This window comes from Emydura macquarii, unplaced genomic scaffold (assembly GCF_026122565.2).
Source record: "Emydura macquarii macquarii isolate MOO-44397 ecotype Brisbane River unplaced genomic scaffold, CSIRO-AGI_Emac_v2 contig_729, whole genome shotgun sequence".
NCBI classification, from domain to species: domain Eukaryota; kingdom Metazoa; phylum Chordata; order Testudines; family Chelidae; genus Emydura; species Emydura macquarii.
Genome location: NW_027130866.1, coordinates 205,587 through 233,051, shown reverse-complemented (window position 1 = coordinate 233,051; position 27,465 = coordinate 205,587). Strand labels below are relative to the sequence as shown.

The 27,465-nt window shown below is 38.6% G+C and overlaps 1 protein-coding gene across 4 annotated transcripts in view; it reads right to left on the bottom strand.

Annotated features, from left to right (window-relative positions):
• Positions 1-1,650: 1,650 nt before the first annotated feature.
• Positions 1,651-27,465, bottom strand: part of OPA1 (OPA1 mitochondrial dynamin like GTPase) — a 70,239-nt gene continuing 44,424 nt past the window's right edge. For all 4 annotated transcript variants that reach the window (XM_067542812.1, XM_067542814.1, XM_067542813.1 and 1 more), the window contains 3 exons: positions 26,214-26,324; positions 6,279-6,356; positions 1,651-3,748 (listed from right to left, as the gene is read on the bottom strand). In XM_067542812.1, the coding sequence (XP_067398913.1) occupies positions 6,292-6,356; positions 26,214-26,324 (176 nt within the window). In that variant the 3' untranslated portion in view covers positions 1,651-3,748; positions 6,279-6,291. The remainder of the gene's footprint in view (positions 3,749-6,278; positions 6,357-26,213; positions 26,325-27,465) is intronic.

Genomic DNA, 27,465 nt, shown 5'->3' with positions numbered 1-27,465 from the left:
TAATTTTCAGTTATTTTGTTTAAAATTTGCCAGGAATTTATGAATGTTTATTACAAAAAATAAAAAGTTGATGAATCAGTGCAAAAAATTAACTTCACAGTTTCCCGGGTAGATATTGAGGTTAATATTTTGGGACGGGAGGACAGAAAAAAAGCAACAAATGGAGAAAAGTAAAAGGGTATTGAAAATAAAAGCAGTTTAATGCTGTGGTTTTATTTCATCAACTGTACATTGCCTTGCTTGAACAGACGGCCTCAGATCTACACTTAGACTAATTTATGAATGTAAACACTTCTATCTACTGTAATGTACTGGAATTTCTTAACATAATCAGTATTTTCATGTACTTGAATACTCCCAAAATGTTGGTGAAAAAAATCAGTAGAAACAAAAACGTTTATAGAACCCTGAAATTTGTCAGTAAATATCAGTACAAACTGACAACAAAGGACCTCTTTACACCGTATTGTGTTAAACTACTTCAATGAACAGAAGTAATTTTTAGTTAGTAGAAGCCTGACACTAAATCAAAATAGTAAAAGACGTAATCCTTTATTGGTACCAATGCTGCTGTGTCTATGATTTTGGCTTTGAAAAACCAGTAAGCAACGTCTTTAGAATCAGAGTTTTACTTTTAAATTTTTTAATTGCTTTTGTAACGTTGTTCTGAATCTGCAAGGCATGTGCTAGCACTCCTGAATGCACCTGTTGATAAACTGATTCCCATGTAATCATAATTCCCCATTCCATTGTCTTTCTAGCCATTGGTGTGCTATAACAGAACTTAATAAACAGCGGTACCCATTGAAAAGTCTGTGAAAAATATCGAAGCATTACCTAAGGGTGAGAGAAATGATGTTTTTCAAGTATAGACTATGTCTTGTCTGTCTGTCAAGCACCCTGCCTATATACAGTGCTATATTAACACTAACGTAGGAATACTGTCATTTATATACAAGGACCTCTGTTTTCGGTTTTTATTTTGTTCAAAATTTCCTGGAGATTTTTCAGTTTGCATAGACAAATTAAAAACAGGTGAAAAATCAGTAAAAAATGAAAATGAAGGGACAGAGGACAAGGAAGGTGAGGGGATCCTTCCACTCCCTGTGGGTCTGTCACTGCAGCTGTCAGGGAAAGCAGATGAGGGCTGTCACCTGGCTTCCTGCCCATCTCTGGGGATGTGAGACGGGAGGGAGTTGGTGATAGGAGAGCGAGACAGGTAGCGAGCCCCTCTCAGCTGCCGGGACCCAGCTCCCTGACCAACTCTCTCCCCCACTGCACAGCATCAGCCACGAGCTGAGCATTGTTCCCCTCTGCGCAAGCATGCCGTGCCGTCCAGTGGGGTTTCTGTGAAGGCAGCCAGGGAGTCCCACCACTGGCAAAGTGTGGGTGAAAATTAGTAAAACCTGTATCCTGGCTTTTTCAGAACCTGGCCATTTTTCAGGAAAATCTGGTTAAAAACAAAACCAAAGGATGTTATTGATGTTATTGATATATTAAAAACCATATTCAGCAGCTGCATAACGCTCTATGTTCCCAGATCTCAAAGCACATTACAAAGGCGGAGTACCCTTATCACTGTTTGACAGATGGGGAAACAGAGCCACAAGGAGGTAGAGTAACTTTTAAACTGTGCATACAACATGAACATTTGTTGTCCAAAGTCTGAATTTTATTACTTTCCCTTCAGTTACATCTGCATTCAATAAATACCCAGCTTTCAAGGAATACATCATGCCAAGTTTCAGATCAGCAATAGAGAAATTATAACCAAAAAGTGTACTGATATCATGCTGAAAAAAAGATGCACACGGGACCACAGCATGTGACATTTTGCAACATTTACACTACACAAAGATTTCGAACAGTGATGTCTTCAAGTAAAGGGTTTTTTGTACAGAGAGGGATTTCATATAAGTACAGACTCATTCAAGTGATATACAATCTATAGAATCTGCTTTCCTTCACAGTTGTGGAAACAACTTAAGCTTCTGAAGTTACCCACAGTCTGTGTCAAAAGATAATATAAACCAATTTACCTTTTTTCTGAAATGCACTCATTGTCAGATAATGAAGTGGTTTTAAGTAAAAAAAGTCCCAACGCTCAGCTGTTAGATTTTCTTGCAACGTTTAATTTTAAGCACCACTGTATGGAAAAATTACACTTTACTTTTTCATGCAATGGTGCTTAAAGCTTTATTTTGATTATCAAAGTGTTAGGTGTTTCCTGTACCAGATCTAGCATTGCTCTCTGTGTCTGAGAATCAAAATGATAAATGTTCTTACATATTGATTCCTCCTCACTCTAAATTACCAGCAATTCTAATCATTTACCTCCTTCAGAGGGAAGAATACAAGCCTATGTCAATTTCCTAACCTAGATTTTGGGTTAATTGCATAATGAACTGTTTTGAACCTGTCTAACATCCTCTTCCCAAGTAGCATTTAAGTATTCAGCATTGTTTGTCAAATCTAGCTTGATTACTACATTTGTATTAAAAGTGTTGGGAGAAAAATAGAAAGGAGCTTCATGTGGGGCTTATATTATACAAAATTGATAACTGGCAGACAGGATAATAGAAGAAAAGTATAATCCAGTGAGCAGAATTCTATGCGATTCCTCCAAGAATCAGTGAATATTGGTTTAATCCACCAAGCTCTTGTATGTCACTTACATACTGCTTTAGGGGAATATGACAGACTGAAGGAAATTAACACTATTGAACATTTATATAATATAAAACACTACAAAGCAAGTGGCTATGAAGAGATCTTGTGTATTACATTGCTTTAAAGCAATTTTTGCTTTCAATTCCTCAGTAAAAAGAAAATACAGAAAAAATCTGTTTTTGATCTCTTTTTTCTGAAATGTTTATTTGAGAGGGTCAAACAAACTGGAGTTACACTGTTAAATTATTTTTCTGTATTACCCACACATAATTAGCTTACTTTCCAACAGGGTATGGGGAAAGTTAACAGGAAACCCAGTTAGTGTCCATGCAACCTCCAAAATGAAATGTGATTGGCTATGATTCAGAGTATCATCATCTACTAGGAAAGCATCTGTAAAATGAGCAGCTGTTGACATTATTTCCTGAGCCAAACTTTTTAAGGATTCAAGGAATAGCAGCCTGTACTTTTCAAATGAAAGGAACTGAAAGAATTCCTTGGATGATAATAACTCTTTAGTGCTTAAGTCCACAACTTTCTCTCTGAGATCTCCCTTCTCACCACAATATATTTAAATATGTACCCTGGTGACTGAGGATGCTTCCACATACCGTATACAGATACAAACAATATTAGAAGGGCATTAATTCATATATGTACAAATGATAAATCTTTATTTCAAACTCCCAGGATTATTTGCAGGCATGAAACTGACACTGGATAAAACCCCTGCTTCAATCCTGCCATACTAAACACCACCAAAAGGTAAAAGCCTCTCCTTTCTCTCAGGAACAGAACTTAATTGGACAACTTTGGCATTCCCTCCTCTTGTCATTTCAACGCAACAAAAACTGGATTCTGCTATCATGTTTGTCTTACTTCAAAAATTCAAATGGCAGGTTTTATTCAATACTTCTCAATCCCTTGTGAGAAATTACTTCCCTCACCCCCTCGACATCATAGGATGCTTCAAAAAGGTATGACAGGAAGAAGAATGGGACAGAAAAAGCCATTTCATCCAGTCTTCTTTGTGCAAAGCATTTTGGAAAAGGACTGCATTTTCATTGCAAAAGTTCAGCTGAAATAAAAAAAGGCAATTAATGTAATTAAAAACAGGTGCAATCATATTCTACAGCTCAGTCACGCTGCCCTATATACTCTGAGAATGAACACAAGAATTAGGTGCTGGACAGGAATCAAGTCTGAAAATGAAATAGATCTGAGTGCTAATAATAATTTTCACGTACACTATCTCGCAATTTTCATACAAGGATCTTTACAAAAACAGATGTATCATTTTGATTACAATGGGCTATAACTGATCTCTCATTTTAATGTTGATACAAATAGTGCACTCAAAGTATATCTTAGAGCTGTTTCATGAGACCCGAATAACTAACCTAGAAAATGTAGTTGTAGCTGTGTCGGTTCCAGGAGAAGAGAGACTCAGGGTTTTTATTGGACCAACTTCTATTGGTGACAGAGAGAAGCTTTTGAGCCACACAGAGCTCTTCTTCAGGTCTGGGAAAGGAACTCTCGGTGTCACAGCAAAAAATCTCCAACAGCACCTACTATGAAGAATTCAAAGAAGACCCCATGCCACAGCTTACCCAGGAAAGAATGATAACAATAAATGCTACTCAAACACTTCCAAGAGAAATGCTACAAATTCATCCCCCACAAACCCATCCCAGGGACCTTCTACATGCTTCCCCAGATACACAAACAAGGGAGCCCAGGAAGACCCATTATATCTGCCCCTGGCACTCTTACTGAAGGATTATCAGGACTCACAGAAATCATCTTCAAACCACTCACCACACAAAGGGCCAGCTTCCTCCAGCACACAGCTGGCTTCCTCCACAAACGCCGCAATATAAATAGCGTCCCTCAGAATACCATCGTCGCCACCATGGACGTCACTTTTCTATACTCCAACATCCCTTACAGTGATGGCATCACTGCCTGTCTCAAATATTTACAAGACAATGGACACCAACCCTCAGATATCCACCCCGAACACATTGCCAAACTCATCCATTTCATCCTCACCCATAACAATTTTATATTCAACAACGAATGCTTTGTCCAAACCATGGAACAGCCAAAGCAGGAGGATGGCTCCCAATATGACAACCTATTCATAGGCCACCTTGAAAAAGAATTCCTGGACAAATGCACCAGAAAACCAGTGATATACTTGAGATATATGGATGATATTTTTACCGTCTAAACAGATGGTTTAATCATTTTTCTGGACACCACGATCAGCTTCAACAATGGAACCCTACAGACAATATATACAAGAAACCCACGGATCACCACACCTACCTTCACAGATAAAGTAATCACCCTAAACACACCAAGAAATCTGTTATCTACAGCCAGGCACTCAGATATCGCAGAGTATGCTCCAAGGAGAAATTCCGGGATGTACACGGTAACATACTTAAAACCGCCTTCACCAAACAAGGACACTCCATCAGACAAGTAAATCAAATCATGGAATGGGGCCACCCAAATACCTGGAGAGAACCTGCTTCCATACAGAAATAAAACCCCCTCTGACTTCACACCCCTAGGTGTCATCTATCACCCACACTAGAATCCATATTGGGTATCATCAAACTACAACCCGTACTTGATGGGGACCCCATCTTGAAAGAAACCTGTCCTGAACTTCCACTTCTGGCCTTCCAACAACCCCCCAACCTCTCCAAGCTCATCCTTAGAAGCAAGCTCTCCACAGCCCAGGACAGACCAAATCAAAACGGCACCGGACCTGCCAGAACAGATGCAAAACCTGCAGACATAGCTCTGCTGCTACAATGATCAACACCTCTCACAGTACAACTTTCAAGATCCGTGGATTCTACACATGCCTGTCACAGCATATGGTGTACCCCATCCACTGCACTAAATGCCCCAACAACAACAATGTGGGTCAAACTAGACAATAACTATACACTCAAATGAACTTGCACAGGAAAATGATAAATGATAAAAACAACCTATCACCTGTGAGTGAACACTTTTCAACAAGTGATGACTCTAAATCTGACCTATCAGTCCTCATCCTCAAAGGAAACCTGATCTTAAATTCATAACTTTGCTAGACTGAACAGACACTGGATTTATAGCTTATTGCAACTATCCGTAACCCACTAACCATCTTTTTTCTGTCCTATGATTGCAGAGGTGTTAACGAGCCATTCCACCTTGAATGGTGCCTTAGAAAATGTGCTAACTACTTATGCTAAACAATCTGTTCCATCTTGCATTTTGCTATGACACTGAGTATGTTTCCCAGACCCGGAGAGCAGCTCTGTGTAGCTCCAAAGCTTGTCTCTCTCACCAAAAGAAGTTGGTTCAATAAAAGATATTACCTCACCCACCTTACGCCTCTATCCTAGAGAAGGCACTTACACTATAGACTTCACATTCCCTTGCTATTATAAAGGCTAGAATCATGGCACTGAAAATTAGAAACAAAAAGGAAAAAGAAGCAGGAGAAAGCTGTAAAATAAAAGGGGTTTTCAGGAAACCATTATGTAAGCAGTGTGTGTGATAGGTTGTTGTGGGTGTATAGGACAGTAAGAATGTGGTACCTGTTTGAACAATCTACTTCTCCTGATGGAGGGCTTCAATGAAGGCTTCAAGTTTTTCCTGGATTTCCCGAACTTTTTCTAGAAAGATTAAAAAGATTGCCATTCAAATTTCTAGCTATTTTATTGAGGATAGATAAAAAATAAACTATAAAGCAGAACAAAATCCAATTCTGTAAACAAGCATTACCCTAAATGTTTGATGCATTGAATGCCTTTGTGTTCAGTTTCTGCATCAGACAAAAATTAATACACTCCCTCTTAAGGCTGTTTTTTTCTTTAAAGAACTTTTACAGGTTTATACCATTTGCATGCTAATTTAATAATTCCAAAATGTAGCAAAGCAATCAGATACTATGTTTTGAAAAGCTCCGCTTTCCGCTGGTTCACACATCAAATCTACTGTGCACCTGTTGTTATACAGTGGGAGTTGTTATCCACTAAGTAAAGTGCACTAATCCCTCTCTCTTTTAGCCAAATATCATTATTCTCCACATTAGTAGCACAAACACCATTAATCATTCAAGAAACAGTTCAAAGCTAGTGACCTGACAACAGTTAGAATTTCAAGGAATCAGACCTCAACATGCAATGCACCTGGTACAAAAGACAGAGAGTGCTTGGAGCAAAGAATCCTATCTGAGTTTAATATTCAATTATATGTCTTGTCTTGGTCCCTTACATCTCAGCACTGACCAAAAAGGATGCAGTCAGAATTATATTCTGCATTTCTCTAAATCTGGAACCATTTTCCCCATCAGGAAAATCACTTTCAGGACAAAGCTAAATGCAGTTACTGAAAATGAAATGTCAATATAAAGTAGAAAAAAAATCTTAATTTTCTATCATCACTGTATCCCTCTCCCCCTCAAGTTCTTGTAAAACACTCTTCACTGTAATATCTACATTTTATATGTAAACTGCAGTGACTTATAGAACAGACTGTAAAATCTGATGAGTTTTAAAAGCCTGCATGCTTTTCTCCCCCTGCTTGAAGCTGCTTCTTGTAGAGACCCAGCTACTCCTTTTAAAGCATGTGAAGGAAAGGGAAGAAGTGGATCACCACACTTAGAATAATTCTGAAATCAAGCACTCGGACTAATAAAAGGGAGAATGCGCGTGCATATGTACAATCTAGTTTTAGCAAACTAAGAACACCATCTGGGTCAAAGCTCCAGATTCCCTTTTATGAGGTTATAAGGGAAGCTTCTGGTTATCTTCCAGTAGTTTTCTTCATTTTCATAGCTACTGATTACATTTAAAAAAGCCGAAGAACACCATAGTCATCACTGAGCAAGACACGTAAGCAGCTGGGAGCAAACACCAAATGGGGTCACCCAAGGCAGTGTTTGTAGGAAGTAGCTAGAAGAAATAACAGGTTTATCTAACAATTCAATGACATAATCCTCATATTACGAATAAATTAACCTTTTTATGATAAAAGGGACAGTTTAGCAGACCAGATTCTAAAGAGCAATATAAAATAGACTCTCATAATAAAGAAAAATGCTGTAACTGAAACAAAGCTGTTAGCATTATGTGGCTAACATCTGAAATAGATACAGTAAAACAGGGCAGTCAGCTTTATTTCAGGGTTTCTTGGTATTTTGTTGCAGAGTGGCGGAAACGGACATTTGACTCTATCATCCACATGCCTGCTCTGGGCAGGCAGCTGCTGGGTAAGCTTTCACATCTCTCTGTCAGTGACCTCAACTTCCAGCTGGCAGCTCCACCCTCTTGAAGGCCAGACGTAGTTTATTCTCCTTACCAACTTTGTCATGGGGGATTCTAATGAGCAAAGCAAGGATCTGTACACTATAGCAAACTTAGCGATAGTGTGTGCTGACCTGTGCTCCTGGCTACCTTACCTTGGGCGACAACTATCATAAAGCACTTCACTAAAGACTTCAGGTTTAGTCTATAGTCATTCCTATGCTGTGTCCATTGCTGTGGTGCCAGAATGCCTTCCAAAGCTAAACATTAAATAATAAGATGTGTGCTTTTCAAGTGCGGCTTCCTCTCCGTTTCCCCCTGCACCTCTTCCTCTCTGGGAAATGACACGTATGTTTGTTTTGTTAATCTGAGTGCATTCATACGCATTCCTCAGGAGTGGTGCTATCCAGGGCAGCCAAGGTCCTCGAGCTTTTAGGTATCCTGGATCAAGATAATTTCTGGTCTTGCAGATATGGACAGAGGATGAAATCCTGGCCCCATTAAAGTCAATGGCACAAGTCCCATTGACTCCAGTAGGATCAGTATTTCATCCAAAAGACTTTAAATATGACCAGATGAGTTCACAGTAAGCTATATTGCTAAAGGAGACATGCTGCTGCTGGATTCAACACCAGATGCAGGTTGTTTGTGTGTGTTGGGAGGGGTGGCATAGGAAGAGGAGAGCTTTATTTGTTTTTTTTTTAATATAAAGGCTAGTGCTTTCAAGCACAAAGCACACTGCACTACCATAAGTCCAACTGGATATGACAAAGGTACGTATCTTGAAGCCCCATCACATAAGGATGGGGTGTAATTATAATTTTTGCCCTGTACTGTTGGGAGTTTTAGTTTAATAGAGGCAGAGCTTTATGTTTATTGTTTTTGCAAAAAGATAGCGAGGGTTTTGATTGTGGTAAGGCAAAACAGAGTCAATCAGGGTTCTATTCCCAGCTCTGCCACCTAATTCCATAGTGGTTTTGGGCAAGTCACTTAACCTTTCCACACCTCAGTAGTCACACCCGTAAAAAAAAAATATAATCCTTACTGAGTACACAGAGATGTTGTGAGGCTGAATTCATATTTGACAAGCTGTTATACTCTAGATTGTAAAATAAAATGCCCTCTCCTGTTTCAGCTATCACCTCTATTTTTAATAACAAACAGACTTAAATCACCTCTCTATTAAAACAAGATTATGCCACATACCAGGCCAAAAATTGAATTCTGAATGACAAGCTATTACTCCTTCTGTAACCAACACTTACATTACAAAGGTCAAACTTAAAGGTTTCTCTTTACCGAGCAGGTATAGTATTGTGCTGCCTTGTTTTAAAAAAGGCAGGCACTTCTTTTTGGTACGCAAGCCTGTTCTATTTCATGAGAACACTAGTATACTGGGCATTTGGGAAAGCAGATACTGAGAGCACAGCTTACAATAGATATCTTTCAAAGGCTAATTTCATATTATCTTTGACAAATGCATCATCTTTTTTTTTCCGGTAATTATGATATATACCTTACTCCCCAAATCAAGAAGTAATTCTGAACCATTTATTTTTAGTTTGGATTGCTTTATTTAGTCCAAGATTCTTTCCTCAAATCTGATATTTATATTGATCAAGCTATCATTCTCATTGAAAGTTGGTAGATTTAACAACATTAAATGCAAATATTTTTCCTGCTCAACCCTTGGTTAGTGAAATATTCCAGTGTTGGAAATTCACAGCATCAGCAAAATCCATAATTTATAAATTCACCTTAAAAAAAAAAAAAAAAAAAAAAAAAAGGAGGGTTGTGCCAGCAATACCTACTCTAATTTTTCAATCAAGGCATGTTAAGGTAACAGGATAGTAAATATTTATTCCACCAGAATATAGTTCATCAGTTATGTTCGCTTAGAGAACAGACATTCTAAAGTTGCCTCCATGGTTATTAGTTTTTATACCTGGATAGAATTGAAGTGACTCCTTAAATGTAATAATTACAAGGTCTTTAAGTAATTTAACACTTTGAAAAAAACATTCTTAAAGAAACAGTAAAAAGTGTGCCAAGAAGTTGCAATATAGTCATACTAAGCTTTGTATTTCTAGAAGGAATTCAGTTTACTGCACTGAAACAGATACTAATCAAATGGTAAAATGTATTACTCTCTAAAGTCCACACTGCAGCACATAGTAATAGTGCCCTGCTATTTAGTTTGCTTTTATTAAACATAATGGCAGAAAATGTATTTACAAACTGTGGTTAGTAAGATGGGAATTTTAAATTCTTGAAGATACTTATTTTGATGAGCAACAAAGTGCGGTGACGTGATTCCTGAATATTTTACAATAAGTACTTCATATCATTTAAATTAATAGAATCATAGAAGATACAGGTTGGAAGGAACCTCAGGAGGTTTAGTCATTTAGTCTAACCCTCTGCTCAAAGCAGGAAATCATCCCAGCCAGGGCTTTGTCAAGCCGCACCTTAAAAACCTCTAAGGATGGAGATTGCACCACCTCCCTAGGTAACCCATTCCAGTGCTTCACCACCCTCCTAGTGAAAAGCTTTTCCTAATATCCAACCTAGACCTCCCCCACTGCAACTTGAAACCATTGCTCCTTGTTCTGTCATCTACTTCCACTGAGAACAGCCTAGCTCCATCCTCACTGGAACCCCCTTCAGGTAGTTAAAGGCTGCTATCAAATTCCCCTTCCCCCTCCCCTCCCTCTCCCCCCTCTCTCCCCCCCCACACACACACCTTCTTCTCTTCCATAGACTAAAGAAGCCTATTTCCCTCCAGCCCCTAATCAGTTTCATTGCACTCCACTGGATTCTGAAATAGGACAGTAACTATAATTGACCCAAACAGAAACACTAATTGTAAACTGCCTCAGATTTTGGGGACATTTGCTTCTGGATCTAACATAGTTTGCTGTGAGACTGGACTGGACCGGACTCGCTCACTCATCTGGATCTAAGCTTCTTGGCTTGAGCCCATCTCCAACTAAACAGCACAAATTCAATGCACTTTATATTGCAAATGAATACCTTCCCCAAACCCCAGTTCTGTCTTTGGGTTTCAAATCATGACACTTCGTTACATGAGTATACATTAAGTAGAAGGTTATGACATATTGAGGATATTTATGCTGCAGTATTATTCTAAGTAAAAATAACATTCAGACTATGAGATAAACATTTAACCTGCTAACAAATATTCATTTCTCTAACATACTGAACTTTCTCCAGTTACTATCCAATGCTCCAATATCACATCAGACTTCCAAGAGCTACATTTCTGTTTAAATATAAACTTCTGAAGTAAATTATGACTGTTGCTCACAATTCTGATCGTTTTAATAGAGATTGAGTTATGAATGCATGATTCTTACACCACCTGTTAAACAGTGATGGAAACTTAAGTGAAACAAGTGCAGGAAAACTATAACAAAACCCTTGTTTCCAGCTTTGGAACAATGAAACACACAGGCTTACAGGCAATGAATGCCCATTCTACTTTCTATTTACCCAATGTTTACCTAAAAGATGAGCTGTTCCATACATCAATTCATTACGTCTCCTGATCTGGTCATGAATATTCCCATAATCTTCTCCCAATATCCCATAAACCTCCACTGACACAGAATGAAGAAATTCTTTATTCAGACGGCTTGAGAGACCCATTCATGCTTGTTCCCTCTTTATCTCCACATGAAATGATACCGCTGCCCACTCATTTTCTTTTCATTAATCCTCTGATACTAACTCTAAAAGGCTCAAAACCAGACTAATTGATCTGTAATTAGGATTTGAATACACAGTGAATACAGAAAGACCTAGCCAAGGATAAGGTTTATTTTTGCTGTTAACATCAATTTAGGAAGAACCCCCCCTGCAAAAATTCAGTCTCAAAGACAGATTGTCTACTTACTGGACCCAACTTTATAGCTACATTATTAATGTGCCTCACCAGTAAAAGCATTGCTCTGAGTGTAATAGCAGTGCTGTTAAAATTGAATCCAGTTACCTCCAGCAAAGCTGATGAGGTAGGGGTGAATAATCTAAAGCAATATAACTGAAAGCAAAATTAAGGTATTACACTGAATGTTAAAATACATATTAAAATACAATCTGCACTTAAACTTAAACTGTGTAGACACGCCCATACTCTTTATTGTACATCTCTGTCCCCTGACTCACAGATGAATATGAAGGGAAAAAACGCTCATATTATTTTTCTTTTAATCTACAGATGAACAGTTACATTGGAGGAAAGGGGCTAGAGTTGTCTGTACTTAGTGAACTAAATCATAATACTTAGGACTTTACAAACATTAAAAAGAAATCCACACAAACACCCGTCCTGTAGGAAGTAGTTAGTTTTTTTTTTTTTTTTTTTTTTTTTTTACAGATAGGAAAACTCAGGCAGAGAGCTAAAGTTATTTGATAAAAAAAATCACACCTTAAGACCCCTGCTTCAGTAAGCATTTAAGCACATGTTTATGTGCTTTCCTAAGTAAAGACGTTTTTCTCATTTCGGGCCTTAGAGGAATGAGCACACAGCTGGCAGAAAAACTTCTGAGTTCGAATGTCTTCTCTGCAACTTGATATGCTGCCTCCCAGTATTACAAGTTAAGACAATGGGAGATGGTTATTAGTCCATTTCCTTGCCCATACAGGATTGCTCTCAGCAGGATGGTCTCTGGTTCTTCATTCAGGCTAGTTTTAAACATCTCAAGAAATGGGGCAACCAATACTCTGTAGGAATCTATTTCTCAGACCAACACACTTCTCTATCAAAGTTTCTCCTACTTTTCAGCCTTAAACTTTTGCTCAATATCAAATCATCACCCACAAAAAAGGTTTGTACTTTAAAAAGAGGAGAAAATATTTGCACAGCCATGACATATGCATGCCTTAACTGAGTGACCACAAAAGGCAGACCTGTAACCCTTGCACTTGCTGGCCCTTCCCCCGTTTTTGGTGTTTGTTGCATCCTCATTTGTTCGTCAGTCCATTATTCAGGCTTTGATTCTACAGTCTGATCTGCACAAAGCTCTGTGCATGCACAGAGTCCCACTGAAGTCAACGGAGCCCGCTTATAGACATCTAATTGCAGGATCAGGTTCAGAGATTATACACTCCTTGATGACAGGGACTTATCTTCTATTATGAACTTTGATGAAGCACCTAGTAGACAAGGAGGCACTATAAAATGATACTTATATCCCCCACAGTTATGGCTTCTTGTACTAAATTAAATAATTCCTCTCCTTTTAAAGTGTTCACACTGTTCTGATATTGGAAGGTTTTGATCTGTCTTTCCTTTTATCTGGCACTTATATTTTAGTTCTTTTAAATCTTTCCTCCTAAGTCAATTCTCTCCATTCTGTTCCCTGAATTTCTTCCACGCAAGGTTTATATTGCTACAGCTACTTTAGGCAAATCTCTGATTCGCTGTTGTGAACACAACCCCTTTCCTTCAGTGAGCAGAAAATCCAGTCTATTGTCAGATTTGCTTAGAATGCCCAGCATCATACACTTCATAACTGGTAATATGGACCCACAGTCCACTGCAGGAAGCGGAATTTTAGCTTATGGCTAATGAGGGCAGTATCCCAGTTACGTATACAAAACTGCACTGAAAAAGTATAAAAGGAGCTAAGTGAAACAATCTCTTCCTGGATCAGCCCTTTGTGTCACGTTCTTCCATATTCTACAGGACTATACAAAAACTCCAGTTCTCGCAAAAACAATGTGAAAGCAGTGTTTTAAAGACTGTCCAAATAAGTCAACTCCCAACACAACCCCTATAGCCACAGTTACAAAACTTGCATCAACATGCCTTCTTTCAATGTGAGATGAGGCAAAGAGCTAATGATCATTGCAGGGTCATGTCCTGCTGAATTTTAAAACACCATTTGAAATTACCCATCACGTTTTTTTTGCCAGTTTCCTCTTGGTCACATACCATATTTTCCTCTGGATGTGGCCGACAGAAAAGCTAAAACGTTAAGAAAAAAGGAAAAACCACCCAGGCAGCCCTTAAAGAGACAGAATATCATTTATCACCTGCAAAGACAGATTTATAAGAAGAGGGCCTCCTCTGTTCCTTTAAGACGGCAAAACAGATGGGAAGTGAATGGACAGTCAACGGGTCAAGAAAACACATGGGAGGCGCTGCTTGTCTGCTGTATGTATGTTCCCAGCATAAGAAAGAGGTCAAGATTGTAACTGCATGGCTGGGTGCTGGAAAGGCCCTTTCTTCAAGCTGTTACAAAGACAAATGCTGTTCCTCATCCTGCTGTCAAACTGTTATAAATATTGGTTTGTCAAAAGCCCTTCAGTGGCTGAAGTTTTAAAAAAAAAAAAAAAAAGGCAGAACAGGAGGCTGAATCATGTGAATGATTCTTAAACAATTAGCTCATTAGTGTAATAAAAGCACTGCAGTGCTGGAGACGTGTAAATGGAATTTATAATAGTTCATATAGTAAATCCATGAATCATTACAAATATACAGACTTAAAATGCAAGCTTGCAGAAAAGCTAGCATACCACTTCATTATTGGTAGCCAGAATAGAATGAACAAAGCCCCTAACTGATGTTATAACATAGTAAAACTAGCTTTTAAGGTTATAAAATACATGAGAAGATTACAAGAATACTTTCTGTAAATTCTGAACTTCAGTGTTCACTGGGATTGGATACTCACGACACAAAAACATTAATCACATTTGTAAATAAGAGTTGCTTTATGGAGCTAGAAAGATAAAAACAGCACTGTTACATCTTATTTGCTGGAGCCCAGAGCTACTGGCAAAGCTCAACAATCACGTTTGCACTAAATCACTCTTACAGCCCTTGAAAATAGGCAGTTCATTTTAGGATGCAACTAGACTCATGGTATTCCTGTAGTATCAGCACTGGTGGTATGGTGAGTGGGGTGAGAATGTACAAATGGCAGATATTAGAACGATGAATACTGATCTTATTTTAAATGGTTAGTATCTTCTTAGAGATGCTATCTCTGAATCCTAAAACAAAAGCAAAATATTTGTACATCCATTTTATATATATCCAAATATAGGCAAATCCTCAAGAGTTGGTTTAACACATCTTAGTTTTATGGACATGAGCTCCTCTATGACCTTCTACTGGTGAACTGACCAAGTACTTTAACTAGACCACAACAGGAAACACCAGGGGAGCCTGCTTTCCCATCACAGACAGAGAAGCTGTCTTTCTCTCTTTTCCTTCCTATTTTAGTGGAGGATTCAGCCAAAGGAAACTTAGATACCCCAGACTGTATGGTTAACATACTATAAGCCAAAACCACAACATCATGTCAAACAGTAGAAGAAACTAATGTTAGGAACAGAGTCTGGATAGAAGAAGCATAATCACCATCACTCAAGTCAATCTAGCTACTAGCATTAATGATACTTTATCCTCAAATAGTATTTGAGCAAAGTTATCAACTGCCACTTAAGAACAATCACATCTTTACTTCATGCTAGGGGGTAGAGCAAAACCATCAGTAAGAAAGCCAGGTTGTCTGAAGGTATTAAAGCTACTTTCACAAAGAATTTAGCATTACCATTTTATTTTAATATTGCTAAAATTGCTTTTAGAAAAAAAGGCCACCACAAAACATGAATTGTGCATTGTACAGATGAAAGTATAGGCTACTAATTAATCAATGTCTTGACCCACACTGGCCCGAGGTCTCCACATGAGCTCTTCTCAGCTAATGAAACTGTTTCAGCAACAAATTTTCCCCTCCCCAATCTAACAGAACAGAAGCTGACTGTATTTCTCAGAGTAGTCCCCAGGGCTCTACAGACTGGCAAATATGAAGTTATCATCCTATATCTGACAAGGCAGGAGCACAGTTTCAAAGCTGAGATAGCTAGGCGGAGGTGAAAATGACAACCACCGAGACTTTTGACCTGACACTAGTTACGTTTTTGTGAACATGCAATGTGTCAGATCCCACATCCATATAAAAGGGAGGCTAATTAATGCCATAGCACTACCGTAAACAGAGCTCATAGCCTACCACAGGCTCCAAAATTTTCATTAAGCATAGGATTTCCAATTAAAGCTGCCAAAATGAGAGAGAGAATGGACCACACATGATATATGTTAGTCACGTTGCTTAATGAATGACTGGAAGGTGCTCAGATAACAGTGATGAGGAACTATATAGAATAGAAATGTCTTGAATCAATTCTACAATCAGACAAAAATTTAATTATGGAAGGAAAACTGTCATTTTCATTCACTGTATCAAAACAATATGCCCATTAACTTGGGAGGGACTAGATGAAAAATAAAAGAATAGCAGCAGATCATGAACATCACTTGCTGACTCATCCAAATACAAATAAGGTTTAAATTCCTCTAGCTCAGTGTTTCTGAACAACCGGTCCATGGACCAGCACCAGTCCCTGAGACCTCCCTGACACAGTATAGGAAGACAGTCCTTGGTATCAAAAAGATTGAGAAACACTGCACAGAGGACTTATGTGATTAATCATATGTGAATGCTGATCCTTAAAAAGACTAAGTGTAAGAAATTGATACATTTTGGTCCTCAAACCACAGGACGATAGTACTAAATAATTACTTGAATCTCACACCACTGAAATCTATCTACAGCGTTTATGTTAAATTGCATCATTAAAACATAAAATGCCTGTCTGAAATTATAATAAGATAAATGTTTAGATAAGATTGGTACCATGGTTTATCTCTGCCTGTCAGGAATACAGATTAATTGCTTAAATATTCCTGCTTTGAAAGAGAAGAAGTTACTTTATTGTTCATTTTCATTCTTGTTTTTATTGTCATATTAATTACTATACTGCTCTCTTTTACTTTATATTGTCATCCATCCTGGAAGCTAGCTGAAAAATCACCACCACAATACTAAATAAAATAGTAAATAAACACCAATAACCCTAGTTTCTTAGGATTTTTAGAGTCTGATTAATATATTTCACAGCTTGGTAATGATTCAAAGGAAAAGTAAACCTTTGATTCATCTACCTGCAATGATTTTGCATTTCTACAAACACTACTACTTCCACATGCAAATCTATTTAAATGATGTTTATCGTACCTGTACATATAACTGATCAGGTTTTTTTTAAACTAGTGCCCAATATTCTGTTTCCATCCTTGCAACATGCAGTAAATTTTAAGAAAGAGATTACATTTAGTAAACATAACACCAGAACAACATGCATCAAAGGGTATATCACTGGACTAGCACAAGATTAATAGGCGGCAAATATGCCTTTAGTCCTACACCAATTTATCATTATCTTTCTATGTTGACTTTAAATGATGGGCTTGGTCTGCGAAGAATGTGCTAAACTTTGTGAGGATCCATTTTTGAACCTGGATATTAGTGCCTGGCTCTTCATCAATAACTTCAAGAAACCACAGCACTCAGATTTTCGCCATCTGGGATTTTGAAGTTAAGAAAACCATCCCTCCATCAGAGGAGGTTTACAATTGATGTATGCTCTCCCTTGAGGATTACTTCCCTCTTTGAGAAGATGCGGCTCTTTAAAGCCCTTTCTGCCATGACACAAAGCAGGAGCTACCTTATCTGCTCTTTGACACAAACAATCCTACACATTCCTCTAGCAACTGCTTTAATTTGTCAGTTTCACACAGCTGTCCAAAAATTCACAAAACAAAGAACTATTAAATTCAAGCTGCCTCCACTGCAACAAAGTACATTTGCTTTAGATGGGCTCAAACACTGCCTGCACTGAATTCAAAATAAGGCAAAGGTGACTAGGTAAAATAATAGCTATTTGCTCTATAACTGAATAGAACAGAGTAGGAACACTAAACAAAAATAGCTGAATATATTTTATCACCTAATGATAACTCAATCATATTCAGTGTGCACGCACAAACTATACATAAGTTGTCCCTCTCTCTCACACACCCTCCCCACAATTCAGCATGCATGGGTGTGTGTGTGAGTGGAAGGGAGAGGAAGCATGTGTCATGTTGCCTCTAACATTTCCACCTTATCAGATACAGATGGTGCAGGTGAGCACCTCACTGAGTTTCTGGCTGAGACTGGGGCATAGATGAGGGTGCATTAAATAAGGAACAAATCCAGAAAAGACTGAGGTGATATTGGTATGTTGGCAGGAACTGCTGGAAGGTATGGAGAAGATAACAGCCACCATAACTGAGGGCATATACTGACTTGAATTTGCAGGCCTTTTTAGTTCCTCCACTGCTTTAGATGATCAGATAGCAGGGATAGCCAGGACTGCTGTTTGATCTGCACCTGTTCAGGAGGTTACAACATTTTCAGATGCAGACCTCTCTACTATTATCCTCGCCTTTCTCACTGCAAGATTAGACTACAGCAACATGCTCCTTATGAGGATACCTTGGGGTCATTGGGAAACTTGTGTCTAGTGCAGCTGTCCCTTGTGAAGGGGTGCATCTCACTAGGTGCAAAGTGACCATCCTCTCCTCATTTACATTTCTTCTAAAAGCTCAAAATCAGGTATAAAGATCCCGGTATGTTCTTCCTTCCTCTGGATTTCCAAGTACATTTTGTCTTCTCTCTGTTCATCTTTTAGAGTCCCTGTTGGGAGAGAGACTATCTTTGGACCCCATAGTAAGTGCTTACAGAATTAGACTCTCTATCTCGGTCTTGCAGAATCCAAACATTGCTGGCACCAATATTAAATACAAATAATGGCAGCAAGTCTTCTGAAAGCTGCATTGGTTATCTATTGGTTTCCAAGTGGAGTTTAAGGTGTTGGTTTTGCCCTCATGATCAGGGCCCTACTACCCTGAGAGACTTCTCCTCCCCAATAGTTGTGACCAGTAGAGGTGCTAGAGTTTTCTCAGTCCTTATGTTTAAAAGGGGAAGATCAGATTTCAAAGGAAAAGAATCTGGAGCAAACAGTCAGGAAAGCCAAGGGAGGGTAAGATTTGAAGAAGCATATGTGATCAACAGTATGATTGAGGATGAAGATGGTGCATGGGTCGTAAGATCTGGCCAGGATGAAGTCATTAGAAACCTTGCAGACAGTCATCTCAGTGGAGTGAAATACAAATATTGTACAGTCAGCCCCATACTATAAAATTCGTTTCATGCAGCATTTTCATTCTGCAGTTCACAGCAATGAAGAAAATCATGTCACCATGCAGCATTATGCTACAGCTGCCCCCAAATTAGTGCTAATGGACTCTGGCTCCCAGTTCCACTTAAATGTATGACATTAAAAACAGGTGTGTTTTTAGCCACACTGTTATAAACAGACATTCCACAGACCCCAGGAACACCCTTATTTGAGTGGAAAAGGCTGTATATGACCCATAAACTCCAAATACGGCTCCACAACCATCTCTGTATTTTAATTACCAGTTTAATCTGGTGAGAAACAGTACACAGATTTGCAACTGAACTAAAATGGCAACTGGCTGATTGGTGGTTACATTCACACTGAGGATATCCAATATTCAACCAACCAGTATAAGACAGGCTCACTAGAAAGATGCTTCCAAAATAAAATGCAACAGAGGCTTAAACGCAATTCTAATGAATCCACAACACAGTAAAAATTTAATACAGTGACTTGAATGGGCAACAAATCCCAGTGTTAGCTTTAGATATAAAAAGCAAAGGAGTTTTTTGGAACTAGTTTAATTAGTCTTGATACACTCTGACCTTTAGAAGAAAATAATTATAGCTAATTATGTGCATCAAGATTACATTTTAGAACTATGACAGAATTTAAGAAAATAGCCTGAAGGTAGGAATTTCTTTTTCTGCACGTTCAGGGGCTCAGCCTTCCTCAGTTTCAATAGGCCTTTGTGTAGAAAGAAGTCTTGACTAGTCTGGGACACCTGCACAGGTGTCAATACTTTATGTGCTGACAAACTGACTTGGGGGTTGACCCTTCCACATTCATACTTAGTCATTTAAGAGTCAGGTTTCCATCAGTATTCTGCTGATCCCTCATCTTTCTACTATCTTCCCTGCCAACTATTCCCACTCCACAAGTGGAGCTGCATGTTTTGTTTCTGTTTTAGGGTTGGTTTGTTAAAATACTTGAATTGTGAGAGAACAGAACGTTGGATGAATAGCACATTGCAAGAAGATGCTTTGCATATTAAATAATTCTTACATGCACATATACTATGCTGAAACTGGATTTTTAAGAAAAGTGTTTTGGGTTTGGTTTTGGTTTTCTCCCCAACATTCACGGTTAAGCTCTTCAAAAGAAAGGAAACCCTGAGATCTATATTAAGTTTCTTGGAGCAGAGACCGGGGTTAGGGTTGGGGATCTTGGCACTACCAAAGTCAGTAGCAAGAACCCCACCGACTTCAGCGGGGCCAGGATTTCACTCCATATTTTTCTGTTTGCATTGACAGCACCTATCATATTGTGGATGCTACTACAATAAACATCTATAGTCCACTGCAGAGCTTCGGAAGTGAAAAAGACCTCATGGACTGCTCTGTGTGTTTATCTTCCAAAAGAGTTGTACAATTTTTTTCTGTTGATTTATAACAATAATTACTTATTGAAATTGTTTCGTAAAGCCAAACTTTGCAATCCAGCTGTCATTAAGAATTTGGCCATGTAACTAAGAGAGAGGAAAAATCTCCACCGTCATTTCTAAGCAAACTGTCGAGTAAGAAAGAGCAAGAGAGCAGAAAATGAGAGGCAAGCCCAGACAAGTGTTATATCCTCCCAAAGGAAACAAACTCACATCCGAGTAACACATGCTCGCTGCTGGGCAGCCAGGAAACAAACGCTTGCTGCCTGGACGATGCTTAGGCATCAAACAGTAAAGAGTAGTAAACAGAGACGAGAGGCCTGGCCTGGCACTACTTCTGCTTGCTAACCCTTCTGAGCGCTGCCACAAAGGCCAGAGTTGCCATCTTGTGTTAGAAAGCTGTACAACAACTCAGCTGCAGTGTGAAGTTCATGTTATTCAGGAAATTTACATAGGCCCTTTATATTTTAAATTATTTTGACTGAAATTCTACGAGAAATCAGTCGGACAGAGTGGAACTCTTGAAATAGCTAAATATTTCTGGGACACAGTTCATTGGGAAGCTCAACAGCAAAGAGCATCTATGTCAGGAAGAGTTTTGTTGTAAAATGAAAGCCTCCCTCAAAGCATTAGTCTTCTGTACAGTTACAGATCTGTCTGTCGTTGTCATTTATTTTGTTTTAGTAAATAAATTAGCACATTCAGGGAATTCTGCATGACAGTGCAAGCTCAAAATCCTTCATCTGCAATTTTTTTCCATATAAAATACAAATCTGTGGTTTGATTCTGGAAAATAGCACTGCACAGATACACAGTTCTTGTAACTAAACCAGCAAAAAGGTCTGAAAGCCTGCACCAACCACCCTTTAACAATGACTTACCACTTTTACTGATGTCATCAGAAAGCTTTTCGATGGCAACAGGACTGACTGACTAACAACAAAAATAGACTAGCAGATCTACAGTTTTAACATTCGGAGTAGTTATTTGTTCACTTTTTGAATTTAACAAAATTCAATAAGGCCAACAGAGAAACAATATACTGAAGTGTTCAGCATTAACTAATTTGATGAAAGGTCAAATAAAGCAGAAATGCAGTAGAAATCACTATGTATAAGTAAAACCTAATAAAGATTACATATTCTATTCAAGAATAGCCAGACTAGCCCGTTTACAAGCTGTAACCGTAAAGATAAATGTATGTCAGCTATTCTTTATTTAAACAGCAGAAATCTAGCCTGAACTTCATCAGTAAACACAAACCTTCTGTGTGTAGCTGCAGCCTTAGGCATTAGTAGAGATTCTACTTTGCTACCAACATATGCGATAGGAGTCCTTTCTAGCTCAAAGCCGTGACTTAAAAATGAAGGCGACAGCGGAAGGAAGAGACCGACAAGGTGCACTTTGATGAGTGCAAAATTTACTTTATATAACATTTTTAAACATTACTGCTTTAATTCCTACCACTAATAGATCCTGTATATAAAGGACAGATTTAACCAGCTGTCCACTGTGATTCTAATGGCCACTATGGAATCTGCGTTTCATAAGTGAAATTTACTGTTGTGCCACTTGGGCTCCATGCGAACTACTAAAATAAAAACAAGTCAGAGGACTCAATTACAAGGTGGTTGTATTTTTTAGCATAGATGGGACTTCCATTGTATCCTACAGATAGGCCAAAGATTTGGATGTGTTTTTAGTCAAGCTACAAAACACAGGTGGGGTGCCATCTACACGACACATTGCAATCATGTTGTAAAGGAGTTAGGGAACAAGTGAGTTGACAACAGGTCCCACCAACTGCTGAGTTTGTAATCCAGAAGTGTCGTAAGCGCCCAATTAGACAGGAAACAGGACAGGCCTAGATGACCCATGCAGCTTTCTCCTGTTTGCAAATATTATGCAAAATAATGAACATGTCTAAAATTGTACTTACAGATAAAAATCTGTGACATACTAGTAGCAAATAATTTTAGTGTTTTGTTTAAGGTAACAACTCAAACTTCTACATCCATCTGTATACAAAGCACTTATAAAAAAAAAGTCAATATATTAAATCACATTTCCCCCAGTCATTACTTTTCTCCCTCTTTACCCGCTTCTTCCAGATGTTTCTGGTCCTAGGACTTCTTACTGCCCTTCATCTGGCATTATTCATTGAACACTATTTACATTCCAAAGAATACTACAATTATTATGCATTTCTCTGAAATGAGTTGTTATAACACTGAGATGTACACGTGAGCACATACATGCACACTTATTCCTCCCTACAAAGATTTTTAGTACAACCTTCAGTACTGGTTATATTTTATAGAGTCTGTGCGAAGCTGTTTAAGGAATCAGTTTATGAACAGGCTTTGGAATGTCTATACTAATATGTGGAAAGTAATATACTGTGAAAGTGTTAGATTTAGGGCCTGAGTGATATTAACAAAACACTCACATGTAGAGTTAAAAATACCATTCCAGGAGTTAGAATTAATACAACAAAAACATGCATCAAATGAGAATTTTGTGATTTATATGCAGTCTCATTATGAGGCTGTGTCACTGAAGGTAGAATACTTAGCATGCCATCAACTGGCATCTCAGGGCAAAAAACAAACAAACAGTAAAACGCTTCCAGTGCTTTGGTGCTCAAAAATCGATGTTGCATAGTAACACTGCCTGACTTTTGTTATCAGGAGACAAGCCCTGACATGTCCAGGGTATTCAAATAATCTAGACTTCGTTTACAAGCAGAGCTCCCAATGAGGAAGCTGAATCTCAATTGGTGAATTAAAATACAAACATGTAATGAGTATGGATTGCAAGAATGAGGATTTCCTTTCCTGAAGTAGTGGAGTTCTGATGACCACTTCTTGACTAGGGAAGAGGTTACCTGCAGGTCCTCCTGAGACTTCAATGCTCGGTGCTATCCGAAGGGTCTCTCAGGTGTATGAAAATTGTAACAAAGAAAAGCACTCTCTGCACACTAAGGAGAAAGACAAGAAATCTTCTCTCCATCATCTGCTCATCAAATTAGTACCACTTAGCAATAAAAGCATGCACAAGAGTGTGAGGAGAATGTTTCTGAGTTGACTGCAGAGCCAAGCACTGATGGTTTTAAAATCTTCCCAAAGGTACAATAAAACAGAACATGTCAGCATACATCATCTTTCACTGCAACTGTGCACTGGATGAAGATTAGTTAATAAAAAAACATCACTTGTGGTTAGTGTCTGTGACCCACAAGAACCACACTGCAGCAGCAGCATTTTTGGTGGCTATGTTTTATTGTATTGAATATATACTACTGGATAGCCACTGATATTCATGTACTGAATTAATAATATATAAGCTTGCTAGGGCTACAATTCATCCTTCTCTCACTGGAAGTCTTGCTTTCTATTTTAGGTATCTTGTGGCAAGAAACATCATCTAAAGGGCTGTGTCTTTCAGTGAACAGAACTGAAAACCAGAATGGTCTAGAGATATTTGACAGTATTAAGCACTAGCATGACTCTCTGATTTACCAGATTCTTAGCTTTCATAACTTCTTGCTTTCACTTGTGAGTATTATGTAAGTAAGTAAAATCCACTGATTCATCTCTGAACATTGGTGACACCATAGCAGAATTTTCAGAAGCCTTCTCGATCCACTGCTAGTTTTGAGCACTCAGCAGCTGACCTCTAGTGATCTGCTGCACCCCATCTATCCATCTCCTCGCTGGTTGTCCCCTACTACGATGACCCGCCACCATTACTTCCACGATAACTTTCTTGAGGTTATTTCCATCTCTATGCCTGACATGACCAACGCACATAAGTTTGTGCCTATTGATTTTCAACAGCAGGGTCTGCTTCCCCCCCAGTAATATTTCTAACATTAACAGTCATCTCTTTTTCAATGCAGGAGATACACAAGAGTCTTCGCCAGCATCACATCTTCAAGGCTTCAATTTTCTTCTTGTTTGCAGCATTAATTTACCAAACTTCCTAAGCAGTATAGTTTTACATAAATAGTATTTTGTAGAAAATAAACAGTATCTGCTTTACAGCACTGAATACTGAAGGATAAACTAGTGCTAGCAAAGACTCATGCTATGATCTGGAACTTTTGCGAATAAGAAAATAATATATAGGTATCAAAGCAGCAAAACGAGTATTTAGAAGACAACATTTAACAACAGAAAATGAACAAGACTCCTCACTAATAAAGATCATTTCTTCATTAAACACCCATACTCTACCCTGTAGCTTAAACACCAAATTACTTCTAGTTTTTCTTTACACAGCTTGAAGGCACAGAGGCAAAACCTGGGCAAGCCCTGAGTAAAGCCCATTTTACTTGAAGAGTAATATTACAGCAGGACTGACACAGGACTTCTGAAGCAATACTTATACTTTGTGTTGATAGCCATGTGCCAACAACCAGGATGCACCTCCAGCTCACTGCTATTTCACATAGATGCTAAGATCAAGAAATAGATTTTAAAAGATCCTGGCTACGCCACTTCAACAGCCTATGAAAGTTTTCATTCTCTAATCTAAAAATACTACAGCAACTCCTTCTATAGGAAATTATCTATACTTTTAACTTACAGATAACACTATAGGTTCTCCATGCAATTATACAAACTGGTGATATCAAATTAGCTTACAGTTTACAGTACACAAAGAATTTATTTTATATAGAACTGTAAATAACAGATATAACCTTTTGCTAAAGAAAAACAACATATACATACTAGGAAAATATGGCAGCAGTTATACGCTTGGCCATCTCTCACACCGCCCCTACGCGCTGCCTGACTAGGGGAGGCACCACTGACCAGCACGCTAGGCTTCCCCTGCCACCCTACACTTCTTACACAAAAGCTGTTAAAAGAAAGTGATTTAGTTGCGAAGTCCAGCACCTGAAGTTAGGCAGTGCCAGAATGAAGGTTTCCTGTGACCTTAGTTTGGTGCCTGTGCACTATGACGTGATCTTCACTTGTGTGATCAGCCTTTTTTGCACAGTATATTGTCCTTCCTTCTGGAGGCTCTGCTCTGCTCTGCTCATAGGCTGCGGGAGTGAGATACTGGGGCACTGTGAGCATAGGGCTCAGGAAATGTTGAAGGATTTTGGTTTGCTGCCAAAAAATCCAAACTGTGCTGTGTGACACACAGATGGGCAATGGCAATTGTCATCAGTTTATAACTAGGCCAATTCGGAACAGATTTCCATGAGGTCAGCAAGATGCACTTCTCTGACACCAGGACCTTGCCATGTCGTATTTAAAAGGCCTGCTTCAATAACACAGGGTAGAGTGCTTCAGGAAGCGATCCCAGAATCTATTACAGTCTAAAGCATTAAGCAACCTAAAAGTAAAGGTAGCTTCTGTTCCCTGATAAGAAAAAGCCAGGAGATCTTAAACCTTCCATCCTGACAGCCCCATGACACATGTTTGTGGGATCTAAGTTTACAGTTTCATCAGAAGGATGCCACCTTAAACAGTACACCAGTCCTCCAGCACTGAACAGTGTTGTCAGCACTTCAGGTAAGTCCCAAACCTTTGGGCCTACCGGTTAGGATTTGTACTAACATTTAGTATTGTCAGCAAATAGGTATCACAATTTCTTGTGATAAAAGGCTCAGTGGCATTATTTGTCTCTTTTCAAGTCATTAGTGAAGTACTAGTGGAACAGCTACTCACTGAGATCCTCTGCCAGCTGGACCCTTTTGCCTGTTAGTAACTTAACCTTCTTGTCAGTGTCCTCAGCAAAGTCCTCCAACACCTCCTTTACATTCTTCTCCAAACGTCTGACTGTAGAAAAGACATTTTAAAAGAGTGCTGAATTCTTTGATAGGGAAGTATTTAAAAATATAAAGAATGTGCTTTCTTTCTTTGCAAATACTTTTTTTTTTTTTTTTTGGGAAGGGGAATGGAAAACCTAAAGAAAGAAATTCCTGTTTTTTTGTATTTGTAAAACTTTTGGGTCAGTATGGGCAGGTTGAGTTCACATGTAACAACTTAAGTAATGAATTAAGCTTCTCAGGCCAATCTTGCCACAGGTTTAAAAAACCTTATGTATTTGATATTAAAATATTAATTGAACTTAATTATTTATATATAAAACATGATATGTAGACACAGCTACAAATCCTTGTCTTCCCTAGAAAATCGTATTGTGCATTAATCAGTTAACGCCATGACAACTACTAATAATGAACTCCCAGCCATGAGCCACAGACTATCCTCAAGCAGCCTCTCAGGGAAATCCTGAGCAAACAGATAAACCTTGCCATTTGCCCTGAAAAACCAACAAACCCTCCACATAGCAGACTATCTCTAGGGGTACAAATATAGCAACTGTCATCTCCAATAGCTCAGCTAATCTCCAGTCCTGGGTTGGAGCATAAAGAGAGGTTGTCTCTAAAATACAGAGTACCAAACCATGAGGGACTCTACAGAACACAATCACTTGTTTCCAAGGAAGGCTGTTAGAATCCTGTGGAGTACAAGGATATTGTGCTGTGTGTATGAAATGCTCAGAAGAAAGAGTCTCAAGTTCTTTAATCAGTGAAGGTGAACAAAAGTACTCTTGACTACCACTGTTATGTGGGCATTCAAAAGCAGCCGAAGATCCAAAAGAACCACTAGATAGTTACTGAAGTCTAAGGATCTGATGTTCCCTGCACCATTCCCTCAGGCTGGTCAGCCATCACCTTTATTTTACATAGGCACACTCTTAGCCAATTAGTTCTCATCTAGACCAGATGCTTGGGAAGCTAAGAGAACTTACAGTGCAGGAAGTAGGAGAGGTGAAGAGCTGAGTATTATCAGCATGATGATGGCCGGGCAGCTTTAACAGGCTCATTTATACCCATCATCAAGATCAGAAAAAATAAAAATGTTAAACAAACAGCCTTAGGACGCCCTTTCCAAGAGGAATCTCGGTGAAATG